The 12,928-nt window shown below is 46.0% G+C and overlaps 1 protein-coding gene across 4 annotated transcripts in view; it reads right to left on the bottom strand.

The window, feature by feature from the left end:
- PIR (pirin) overlaps positions 1-12,928 on the bottom strand; it is a 96,221-nt gene that overhangs the window by 13,534 nt on the left and 69,759 nt on the right. For 3 of the 4 annotated variants that reach the window (XM_081793650.1, XM_081793651.1, XM_081793648.1), the window contains exons 7-8: positions 11,473-11,517; positions 4,249-4,331 (exon numbers count right to left, since the gene is read on the bottom strand). In XM_081793650.1, coding sequence (XP_081649776.1) covers positions 4,249-4,331; positions 11,473-11,517 — 128 coding nt within the window. The remainder of the gene's footprint in view (positions 1-4,248; positions 4,332-11,472; positions 11,518-12,928) is intronic. The other variant, XM_081793649.1, reaches the window with a different exon arrangement.

Below are 12,928 nucleotides of genomic sequence, written 5' to 3'. Positions count from 1 at the left end.
GCAGAATATCCCACAGTTTACACATTTAGGATGGTGATAAAAGTTTAAAAATAAAAGTGTTGCTTCTTTTGATATTATTCAGATAAAATGATGACTTTCCATTTATAATTTGGACAGTAAAATAAAAGGGCCCTGGCATTTGATCTGAAATGAAAAATGGTTTCACTGCAGGGTGTTGAGGAGTTCAGCACTTTGCTTTTCCATTTCAGAAACCTTAAGGATGGTCCAAGCTTTCTTTAATGCCTTTTCCACAAAATTAACCTCTCAGTAGCCCCTTCTCCTCTATGCTAAACCAGATGTTTGATGTCCTTTCCTTGTTTCCTAAATGTATCTTTTTTTCTGTCCTTACCTAGCCCTCTTTCGTGAAAGCTTATAGTCTTTCTGGATATTCAGTAGAGTGCCAATGTGGTTACAAGCCCCTATCTTGAAAAGTCCTCGTCTACAGTGACCTTGTGTGGAGTGTCAAATGATGAAGATCATGCACAAGGAAGGAGAATGAACAGCTGCTTCAGACATGAGTCCTTGTGAGGACCTAAGTAAATGCCTTTTGGGGTTTGATGAAAAGACCCCATAGAAAGATGACAGAGGCCCACTTATGGCTTCATGTCTAATTACCCCAATGGAAGGTCATGATCTTTTAGGGCCCAGACCATGTCTTTTACTTTGGTGAATCTTCTCAGACTCCTTAGTTCAGAGTTAGACCCTTCTGGGTTTACTGAATAACTTACGTTTACAAATTGCTCGTTATCTCATAAATATTATCGCCAAGACATGCCTTGAGTTTCACTGATACTGACAATAAACGATCAACACCCAGCTGAAGGCCCTATGATTCATTTAAGGTGCTGATAACTTCTACTAGTCTTGAGGATGTCCTCATAGTTGGATTGATTCTGAAGCTGGAGATGGCAGGAGGACGCTGAGGATGAATCTGAGAGCATGCTTTAGGTTTAAGGACACTTATTCTAGTGATACATTACCTGAAAACAACTACCAGAGAGAAACCGAGTTTTCGCATGACTTAACTGCATGCAGTCATTCTTACTCGATTTCACTGTCTACGCTTCTTAGGCCAATTGAAAGATAAACCAATGAACTATTGTCAGTTTTTACAAATTAATGGTCATGAATTATTACACATAAGCAAAAAAGTTGTCTCTGGTTTTCATAGGGTGTTTTATTTCTGTCTTTCAATCTTTAGTTTAACCAAATGTCGATCTGTATTAATTTTAGCAAGGTCCCCATGAATGGTGCCAGTTAAAGAGTACCATGACTCTCAAGTACTGTTTTGAGGGCAGCTAATGAAGAATTAATTGTCTACCTTGACAAACTACAAGTGAATTTGCTAATCCATGAGGCTAAGGGTTTCCTCAGCAGGACATCAATATAAACATACATCTAAAGGTGACATCGAGCCTTTCCTATCAAACCTATGTGCTCCTGATCAGGGAGCGATGCTGGTCACAAGAGCACCAACTATGGGCCAGAGTAGCACAGGGACCCTTAGCCCCTGAAACAGAGTCTGTTCTAGGGTGACCAGAACCGTCCATGATTAAATACCCAGAGAAGCATGGAGCTGATCCTAATCTCTAAGAACTCTGAAAAAGCTAAGACTATTTTGAGGCCATTGTTGGGAGTCTGGGCTTCCTCCAAGAAGTCAGAGGGTCTGGCCTAAAGACTCTTAAATCTAGCATAAACCAAGCCCCATGTAGTTGCCATCTGCCACGGAAGACTTCAGAGTAAGGGTCACAGAAGACAATCCACCCTTGGAAAGAAGACAGGGGTCCCTGAAGCCTAAAATGTGCTGACGTAAGACAAGTCAAATGCTAAGATGGAGCAGGAAACCTGGGGACAGAAATGACGTGAATGACATCAACCCTTGCGTGCCCTCCTCTCCCACCCCAGCGGGTTGGTTACTCTAGAGGAAACCACCCATATGTGGTTAACCGGGAAGACAGGCATGATTGCGGAAGACTCAGAAGTAAGGAGTAGCGAAAGTCCTAGGAGCCAGGGAGTATACCAAATCCTTCTTCTTATTCTTTATGTTTATTATTTTGGGGAGGGGGAGCAGAGAGAGGGGGTCAGAGGATCTGAAGTGGGCTCTGCACTGACAGCAGAGAGCCCGATGCGGGCCTCGAACTCACAAACTGTGAGATCGTGATCTGAGCCGAAGTCGGACGCTCAACCTACTGAGCTATCCAAGTGGCCCCCAAATCCTTATTCTTGACCACAACTCAGTGCAAATGGGATTAAGGGGAACATTAGGAAGTCATATCTTCCTTCTCTAATCCTCAGGCTTTAGTTCCACGTGAAGATAACCCTTGCCTGGGGCCTGGAGTGAATCAGAACACGTAAGAGGCTTTTTCTAGCTGTAGAAACTGCTATGTGCCCTGAACCTTACCGCCTAAAGTATAAATCCTCATTAGGTAACATGTATCTGACATGACTATCTGTTAAATTAGGTGTTTAGATCAGTGAACCTTCTGGCTACCACTTTTGGGCACCCATTACATACTAGACCAGGGGTTAGCACACTTTTCCTTGTAAAGAGCCAGAGAATAAGTATTCTAGGCTTTGTGGGTCATCTAGTCTCTGCTGCAAGCACTCAACTGTACCGTTGTGGTGTGAAAGCATCCACAAACAGAAAGGAATGGGCGTGGCTGTGATCCGACAAAACTTTATTTACAAAACCAGGTTTGAATTTGACCTACTGGACATAATTTACCAATCCCTGTGCTAGACCTGGAGTGGACTCTTGACATACGTAATCTCACATATTCTTTCTAGCAACTCTATGCAGGGGGCATCATTATTTTGATTTTGTAGACAACGAAACTGAATCTCAGAGAGGTTGAAAAACATCTCCAAAGTCACACAGCTAACAAATGGCAAGACCAAGATTCACACCTTCACGATCTCCTTCCCGTTGTAATCTAAGGGGGACTAACTATTTCTTCGTGGATAGAAGCATCACACACCCATTGAAATACTAATTTTTAACAATAATTTTCTCATAGAAATCTTTCTAATGCCTGAATGGCTCTGGCTATGTTCATACCCAGCAATAATTACAGAAGTCTACACAACAGAGTGGTGTCCCTGGAGTCACTGAACTGATGCTTTAGCCAACTTTTTGCTATCCCAGGCTGCCCCCTCTTCCCCCCTCCCCCCGGCCCGCCGCCTTTCTGGCTCCCCTCAGCAACTCTTTCTGGTGGTTCATTCCAGTTTCCAAATCCTTGTCATCTGCAATGTGCCCTCTGCTAGATTATAGGAAGAATCAAGGTGTCAAGTTAAACCCAATAACGTGACAAACAAATCCACAACCAGTTGGCTCTGGTCTGTGTGCAGCTTCTGGGCCTCCTTCCTGCACTGGCCCGAAACCATTTCTGTGGGTCCAAAGTGGCAGTTTCAAACAGTTCAACCTAATAATCGAGGTGCATGGACCCCGATATGCGCATTTTCTCTGGTGCTCATGAGGTTTCCCTTCTATTTACTCCATAGGTGAGCTGCCACAAAAGCGGGCGAAGATGCCATAATTCTTCAAATCCACTGCATTCCACAACACCGGGATCAGAGCGGCCCGAGACAGGCAGATCGCCTCTCTGCCAGTCACCTGCACACCGAAGTCGTTTCCACCCCTACTTTTCAAAATTCATCTTGTCAGGAGCTTTTGCACAACCGTCTCTTCAATCCTCTTGATTAGAATGACACAAAGCCATCAGACTGGCTTAGCAGGCTCACAAGAGAGTGAGATAATCACTTAAGGGAATGAAATAGAAATATCAGAAACTCTACCTAAGAAGCAGGGGTTCAACACCAAGGGACTATGAAACGCATCATATGCTCCTCTCAGTTCGACTTGCAAAGGGCTCGTTGTGAGCATGGAGATCTGTATTTATACTCCTAGATGGTTGATCCATTTTCACTGATGGCACAAATAAATCAATTGTATAAAGAAAGAAAATTAAGAGACAAAGAAGCACATGTTGCCTCCAGATTCAAATTTCTAGGGATAAACAATAGAGACTTCAGGCGATTCCTGACGATGAGGGATCGGCATTGATAAAACCTTAAAATAAACCAATAGAAACAATAGATGTTAATGAAAGGTGTTGACAAATTTGTGGCATAGTTTCTTTGCCTAAGGAAGACAGAACATTTTCCAGCCACACAGAAGAGGTAGTAGGCATTTACCTGTAAACTGGTAGAAAGTGCAATTTAAGAAAACAAAAGATTTTTAATACTTACCCTGTTCTGCACCTGGACACTGTCACCCTCCCCCAGCACTGCCGTGTGATGAGGTTCTATTTTTTGTTGTGCATCATCAGGCCCTACAAAAGAGATGAGCCACGAAACTGAATGTTCTTTATAGGACGTTTATCATATGGTTACAAATTTGGTTAACTAGATAGCGCCATAATTTTAGTTTCAACCTCAGAAATAAGAGACTTAGGAATCTTGGGATGGTATGGTTTCAAATGTCATTAGGGAAACACACGTATAACTGCACCATAAACTTCTCCTTTTAACATTTTAATGACTTCACTGAATTAAAAAACAACAACACTGTTCAGAGGTGGGGACTTGGCATATGACAAAGGGTTCATGGCACAAAAAAGATGAAGGACCTCCGTCCCGGAAGCGGTGGCATGCTGGTCAACGTTTAAAAGTGGCTTTGGGAGAGAAGTGGGAGAATGAGGCCAATTTTCGGTGTGTGCTCATTTCCGTGGTGGAAATGCTCCCACTGCGGCCAATTTCAAGCTACCGACTTGAGGCCAGGGAAGAGGTGCGCAATCGGCTCCCGCGAGCCGGCAACAGCCGGCCCCAGTGCACCCCTAAAGGTTCCTTCTGTACTGAAAATTCAGGTCAACAGAAGTAAACAATAGAACTCCACCGACTTTCTACTCATGCACGGGTCTGGCAATGAAACAGAGGTCTGGCAGTCTAAGAATAATCTCATTTAGATCTCGGTAATATCTTTAACTGTGATATGGAGAAGCATTTTATTAAGTGTGCTTTACGGGGATTCCCTGGGAGCAACGGATCATGTCTTTTATCTTCGACTCGTTCATACACAACACCCATGTACATTATCCACACGGTCTACTCCTGGCCCCTCTTTTGTCATGCAGATGTTCCATCATACATAAGCCAAAACAACTTATAAAGCCCCTTCACTGCCTTTACGGAGGGAGCTGGCAAAAGGCAGTTCTCAAATAAGGCTGAATTGAGATCCTCTGTACCTCCAAGCAGGAGAGCTTGCTTGACTGTCGTGTTCACCAGTCTGGGAGCAATTCTGGATTTAGATATCAGGGGTTCATGTTTTTCTAACAGCGTCAATCCTAACTTTACGCGGAGCCCGATTTCTGCCCCCACTCTTTGCTGTTCTAGGAGAGGAACCACAAGGCTGATTCTGAAGAGGCCATATGATATGTCTCAGCCTAGGCAGACGGTTTTTATAGACACTAGGGTCAGGTTTCCAGGTCTGTCATTGTAAGTGTAACTTGCTTCTGTATTATTTTATGAAATGGTTTTTTTAATGTTTATTTTTGAGAGAGAGAGAGAGAGAGAGAGAGAGAGAAACACAAGCATGTGCACATGAGCACGGGAGGGGCAGAAAGAGAGAATCCCAGGCCAGCTCAGAGCTTGATCTCAGGAACTGAATCACGAGATCATGACCTGAGCCAAAATCAAGAGCTGGATGTTTCACCGACTGAGCCACCCAGGTGCCCCCATTTTACGAAATGTTTAAAACAGGATCCCCGAGGGGCGCCTGGGTGGCTCAGTCGGTTAAGCGTCCGACTTCAGCTCAGGTCACGATCTTGCGGTCTGTGAGTTCGAGCCCCGCGTCGGGCTCTGGGCTGATGGCTCAGAGCCTGGAGCATGCTTCCGATTCTGTGTCTCCCTCTCTCTCTCTGCCCCTCCCCCGTTCATGCTCTGTCTCTCTCTGTCTCAAAAATAAATAAAACCTTAAAAAAAAAATTAAAAAAAAAATAAAACAGGATCCCTGAAAACAAAGACTGCTTTTATATTCATATCATTTCTATGTCATTTCACCCACCTGGTTATCTCCTGAACCTAAAATAAGTCTCAAAGAAAAGACACTTTATTGTTTCTGCCTACTTTCAATTATAAATGGAGCCAAATCAGATAATAAATAGTTTCCATTGAGAAGCTTCGCCAAGAACGTTAAATCTAATAGCGCAGTTAAGGAAGATTTAACTGAAAACAATTGAATTGCAAATATTTTTGTTTGCCTAAACAGTCCTCAAAGGGCAAAATACTTTAAAACATATTTTCGAGTTAGTGCTGCAGCTTCAGTGTGTGATTAATCGCGGGGCAACTCTCCCCCATATGCCAGATTGCCTTTCTCTTCTCTTTATAAGAAGTGCTGCCACAGGGCTAGCCATTTCAGACATTCTGGCACTTCCAGTAGAGTCTGATATCATCGATTTTATAGGTACAAAGCTCTCTTATCTGATGCAATCAGGGTCATTAACTGAAAAAGACAATCAACTGCCTCCAACATTTTAAATTAAATTTTTTAAATGTTTATTTATTTTGAGAGAGAGAGAGAGAGAGAGAGAGAGAAAGTGTGTGCAGGGGAGGAGCAGGGAGAGAGGGAGAGAGAGAAGCCCAAGGAGGTTCTACACTGTCAGTGTCCAGCCTGACACGGGGCTTGATCCCACGATGCAGGGCTCGATCCCATGAACCATGAGACCACGACCTGAGCCGAAATCTAGAGTCAGACGTTTAACCGACTGAGCCACCCAGGTGCCCCTCCACATTTTAAATTAAAGTGTAAACGTGCATACATTTGCCAATATTTAGAAATACAGTGAAAGTTAGTTCGCTGATTAGATTGAAGCACTGTCTTTCTAAAGCAGAACCATAATGACTATAACCACTGAAATCCTTCTAGATGATTTGTTTCCCCCAGTCTTTTTCGGTCATCTTCCCCATACGTTAGCAATTCACTTTTACAAAGCATTTGACTTAGTGGTCCTAGAAATAGCAACTTTTTTAATGCTTACTTCATTAATTTACATGTGGTTTCAGTGAACCACATAATTGCAATTATTACTGCAACTGGCCTAACAGATCTGAGAACAAGCACAGCTGCCTTGAAGTGCACTTGAATCTGGCCTGAAGGAGTAGCGATGGGCTGGCAGACCAGGGTTGCTGATCACCCTGGGTGTCCAAGAACCTCACGCCACATGTTTCTGTGAAATGAGCACATTGCTTAGTCCAGTTCATTCTAGGCAAGCGTAGGTCAATTCGGAGGGCTTCTGGTGTTTCTGCACCTCTACTGAGATCCGGGGGCTGTGTCAAACTTAATACTCCCCAGAACCAGAAGCAAAGGGCTGAGCACATACTAAGCATGAATAATTACTTATTTAAATAAGTCTGAAACATCTCACTACCCTCATAAGCCAGTTAGGTGTCATTTCAATACCCACAAATATTTTTAGATTTCTAAATATATTAAGTTTATTTTTGAGCGAGAGTGAGAGAGAGAGAGAGAGACAGAGTGTGAGTGGGGGAGGGACAGAGAGAGAGGGAGACACAGAATCCGAAGCAGGCTCCATGCTCCAAGCTGTCAGCACAGAGCCCAATGTGGGGCTCGAACCCACAAACCATGAGATCCTGACCTGAGCTCAAGTCGGACACTTAACCAACTGAGCCACTCAGGCACTCCTCTAAATCGATTTTCTAGGCCCAAACAGTATACCTGATACTGGCCCCTCTAGGAGGCTGACATCCAAGCCGTAGGGATATAGGATATGAGTTGCTCTCCCCTTTGATATCTGTGTCAATGTGTAACGTCATTCTCATCTCGGCTGCAGGCAAGGGACTCGGTGTTAGTATCCTGGGGATTTATTGGCTTTCTGCCTATGCGGTTTTTAGTTTCTGAGTTTTAAAAATCATATACTGCACATATTTCAGCTGAGGGCTGGGCAAAGGACCTGTTAACTCTGTAAAAGATTGTCGTCGAAGATCTCCGGCCATCTCTAACGTTAAAGCCTCCACCTGTCCTTTTTCACAATCTACCAGTGTCCGTCTTTTAAGAACTTCCTGCATCAATTAATATTCTTTGAGTCCTCCTACATCTCCATTTTATGGAATCTCCCCAGCTTACTTTCTCAACCCAAACTGCAGTCTATTTATTCCAGCCCCATGCACATTTATAACATCGATTCCAACAGAACGGAGGTACAGGACATTTTGGAAAAGACAATTACTTGCTTATCAGTTCCTGCCATCTGTGGCCGGCTGGTGCCATCCTGGCTTTAAACGCAAGATTAAACTGAGGCAGTTAAATCAGAAAGTGTTTTCTAGATTCTCTCTTACAGGTTTTATACGTCAGTACATACTTAATAACCATCTCTGCTTTGTCTTTTTTCCTTTGATGATTTGTTCTTGCCCTTTTGTTTTTCTCATGAACATCTCTATTAGGGGGTTGGTTAGGAGGAAAAGAAGGAGATAAAATTCAATTGAGGTCATTTGGCCAGTCACTCATTGGCTACAGCCGAGTCTCAAGAGGCCAGTTATGCGAGCTGGATTCTCTCCACGGTCCAGTTTACCCTGGACAGATGCAAGTTCGTTCCAACGCTACAGACCGTGACCCCATTTCCTGCCAGATGTTTTGCACTTGTGGCCCATGGTCATGAGAGGTGACCAGGCCAGTGAATAGAAACGACTCCGGAAACTCCTGCCTCACCTCAAGAAAAACAAGTGGATGTACCGGTCATTCTTATCCCTCCAATTGCTGAGCTTTTCACTTGTTTAATTCTTGGACTGAAGGTCTGTCAGGAAACAAGGCTGAAACTACTGACTAAAACAGGTTTTGAATGCCAGAGGGGAGGAGGTAGTGGGGGGGGGGGATGGGCAAAATGAGTGAAGGGGAGGGGGAGGTACAGGCTTCCAGTTATGGAATGAATCAGTCACAAGGATGGAAGGCACGGCACAGGGAATACAGTCAGTGGTGGCACAATGGTGACAGACGGCAGGTACAGGTGTGGCGAGCACAGTAACACCTGCAGACCAGGCGAATCACTGCTATCCACCTGAAACTAACGTAACATTGTGTGGCAACCATACCTCAATTTAATGAAAACAGGTTTCGAAGATGATTTGTTCATTTTTCTCCGTTTCATCCTCCACACCACCATTTAAACCAAAATAAAATATGACCTGTCGTAGAGTCCAGAAGCTAAGAAAGGTTTTTACATTCTTAAGTGGTTGAAAAATATCAAAACAAAGGCACTGCATGACCCGTGAAAAATCTATGAACTTCACATTTCCATGGCCATCAAGTTTTATTAGAATAGCCACCCCAACAGCTCACATATCACTGTGGCCACTTTTGTGCTACAAGGGCAAGAATGATTCGTCGCAACTAAAACTGTATGGTCCACGAAGACAATAATATTTATTATCTGGCCCTTTGTAACAAGTTCGCTGCCCCTGCCCTTTCTCCTTCTACACAGGCATTTCTGGTATCCTTATCACCTCAGAATTCACATGCTTTATTACTTTCCATTTGTGCAGATTATCTTGTTGCTCTTGAAACCACAAGTCAATGGCGCTACGTCCATAAAAATGGTTTTTACTCTCCATTTGTATAAAGTTCTTTGTGACACTCAAGATTTTCAAAAGATCATAAGACAAATGATGCTTCATCTCTTCCAGATGGTGAACATAGTTTACGTGTGATCCTTGTGATACCACATTTTTTCCATCCTTTTTCAGATGCTAAAATAAATGAATTTTGCTTCTGGCCCATCACTGAAATGCTATTCAGTGAAAGAGGAACTAAGGCCATTTTTACTGTTATAAAATCAAAATACATGGGTTCGTGTTACCACTATTTTCCAGAAAAATAATTTGAGGCAACTGAAGCCCCCTTTTGGAGATTACAAAGAATGGTTTAAGCGGTTCTGGGTATCACCTTCAAGTCTAGAGCAGATGTCATCAATAAAGCAGCTGTCTGGGGCTGGCAGTGTATCACCCACGGAGGTGGCAACGTCAGGGTCACAGGAAGACCACTGACGGCTGAGGCCGCTAGCCTGCGGGAGACGGGGTGGAGGGCACCCAAGCCCAGAAGGTGTCCAAAATGACAGTGTTGGCTTGCCCCACCCCCACCCCACCACCCATCGCTGTCACGAGGGGCAGGGACGAGCCAAGAGGAGGCTCGTTCCCTTACTTTACATTGTCCCAGAAGCACAGCCCGAGATGTTGAAGTACGAGGAGTTTATCTGGCAGGTGGACACAGGAAACAACAGGCCAGGAACCGAGTCAGGTAAGGGAGACAGGACACACCAGAGTGTCATCAGGCATGTGCCCACCGTGGGCGGCTTGGACGGAATCCCACGGGGCACCGCTAGGAAAAGGCCTCACACGCAGGCGTCACTTAGCCCACCGGAGGGGTGACGTGGCCTCTGGGAATGTCCAGTCGCCAGCACTCTCGCCCTGCCCTGACGGGGCGGAGCAGCGTTCCCCGGTTCAGAGAAAGCCTCGGGCTGCGACACGCAGACGCCACTGGCAGGGTGGAAGGCGGTCGGCGGGCCTGCGGAGCTAAGGCGTCCGAGGCGTGGGCAGGGCACACTCAGAATCCGCCCCAGCACTCGTCCGTCCGGCAGTGCCACAGAGAGACCGGCCCGACGCCCGTGCCGCTTCCAGGAGGACAGGCAGGGCGGCAGCGGACGCGGCCGGAGCCCGCCCGTTCTGCGGGATCCACTCCGCCACCCGGCCGGCTCCTTGCTGCGGGCCTGGCTGTGGAGCGCAGGCCGGAAAAGACGGGGCGGACGGCGCGGTGGCCGTGTTGTCGTCGTACAGAGGTGATGCAGTACGTCATGGCTACGGGAGCGGGCAGTCCTCGGTTCTGGTCCCAGGCCTACCGAGGCACAATCCTGGCAAGTTAACTAACTTTCTTTAGACTTTACTTTCCTCATGCATAAAATGACGGTTGGGTCTTCAACATCCCTCCCGGAGCCCACTCAACAAGAGATGCTTATACAAGCCTTAAAATAAGGGAAAACCAACTTTGAGATTTCTCAGAGGCGCCTGGGAGACAGCAAATGCCCCTCCTTCCAGCTCCCAGGAGACAGATCCCTGCTCCCCTGCGCCCGTTAGAGCTACGTCCCTTTATCAGCATGGAGGTCGCCAACCTCTCCCCAAGATGTCAACCCACAGGAACGTGCCCAGATCTTACATCTGCACAGAGGCCACAGTAAAATGGCTGCTGTCGTGACTGGTGTTCATATTCTCCTCCCTCACTGAGCATGGTGAGCAAGCTGAGAGGTGCCCTGTCCTGGGTGTACCAGGATGTACGAGGATGGAGAGAGGGCTGGTGCCAGACAGAAGGCGGCAGAGTATGTGACTGCATGAAAGGTTTCATCTTGCTTTTCCTCCCCCTCAGTCATTTAAATGATAGTGCAATTGAACCCAAAGCAAACAGTCATCACTCACCAATATACACATTTCCAGATATGGTATAAATGAAGCTTGTCCACCCTGAAAAAGGACCAGCAACGTTAAAAGGTTAGTGTCCACAACGCCAAAAGGAACAAAAATAATATGTTTAACAAATATCTCTGAAATATAAATGCTGTACATAAATTTATATAACAGACACAAAAGATGAGACAAAATCCCTTATTTTCTCTTAGATACATATTTAAACGTTTAACTTCCACGAGCCGTTTAAAACACACGCTGTCACTTCCACACGCACACACGTATGGACACATGTACACACATTCCCCTAACCCTAAATGACTTGGTCCCAAATGCCCTAGAGCCATTTGGCTCTAGTTGCCACTGAGCTCACTCCTTTTCATCTCTCCTAAAATAGAGCACCAATTCCAGGGACGTGGAGCATGCATCATCTTTGGGGGTATGAATGGGGTTCAGCTGGTCCGTGCGCTCCCCGGAGTTGCGTACACAGTTTTCCAAGTGCGTACACTTCTCTGTGAAGATATGAGTACACAGCGTTCACCAGATTCCTACTGTGACACACGGGCCCAAGAGCTCAGGACCACAGACAACCTGCCACTTGCTCTCCCGGTGACTTCCATGGGTGTCTGTACCCACAGCCCAGAAGGGACACCGCGGGGCCACTGGGAGACCTGATTCCAGAAACGGCCAGCTCAAAACAGAACAGGGACATCACTTGTGTGCCTTAGGTGGAAAAGGAGAAGATGTGGGAAGGGAACACACGGTAGAGTTCGAGGTAGAAGGGCAGGGTCCACCCTGGGGCGTCTTTGAGAGTCAATGTGGTGACACAGTGAACCAAACAAGGGCAGGTGTGGAGGATCACGGGAGACAGAAATGCACTCTGGGGATGCAGCTGGGATTCCAGGTGGGCTGAAACACACACGAAAGGCACAAGAGAAAAGATGTAACTGACAACCATCAACATCAACGGGGTCTGGGGAAGAAAATCCGAAGGCTGGCGGAACAAACCAAGCCACTTGGGTGGATGCCAGAGGATATTTCGTCACCCTCCCATACCCCAACTGCTCCTCTCGGAGGTTTTACCAGACCAAGTTTAAGGCCTCTGGAAGTAATTCTGCTTGCTGACAGCTCGCTCATATTCGTCCTCCCTTGGTGCCCCACAGGCTCGCTTTGCCATCAGCTGGTGAACATCACTCCCTCCCCTGCATGCCCTGTGGGCGGAGACTGGGAGGAAGAAGGCCCAGCCGGGCTGCACAAGTTGTGCAATTTTGGGGAGGGAGGTTTGGGATGCTGAAAACAGGCCAGCAATCCACAGCCCAATTCCACGTGTCTTATCCGGGCAGACCGGCTCTGCTTGCTCACAGATGCTCAGCCTCCCTGGTCCTAGTTGGCCTGACTTGTAATGAGACTCTGTAACACAACCCCTTTCTTTGCTGCTTTAAGACAAAACATCGCCATTGAACGCTGT

This window comes from Panthera onca, chromosome X (assembly GCF_046562875.1).
Source record: "Panthera onca isolate mPanOnc1 chromosome X, mPanOnc1 haplotype 2, whole genome shotgun sequence".
NCBI classification, from domain to species: domain Eukaryota; kingdom Metazoa; phylum Chordata; class Mammalia; order Carnivora; family Felidae; genus Panthera; species Panthera onca.
Note: the sequence above shows the minus strand (reverse complement) of the source record. Positions and strands in the feature narration are given on the sequence as shown.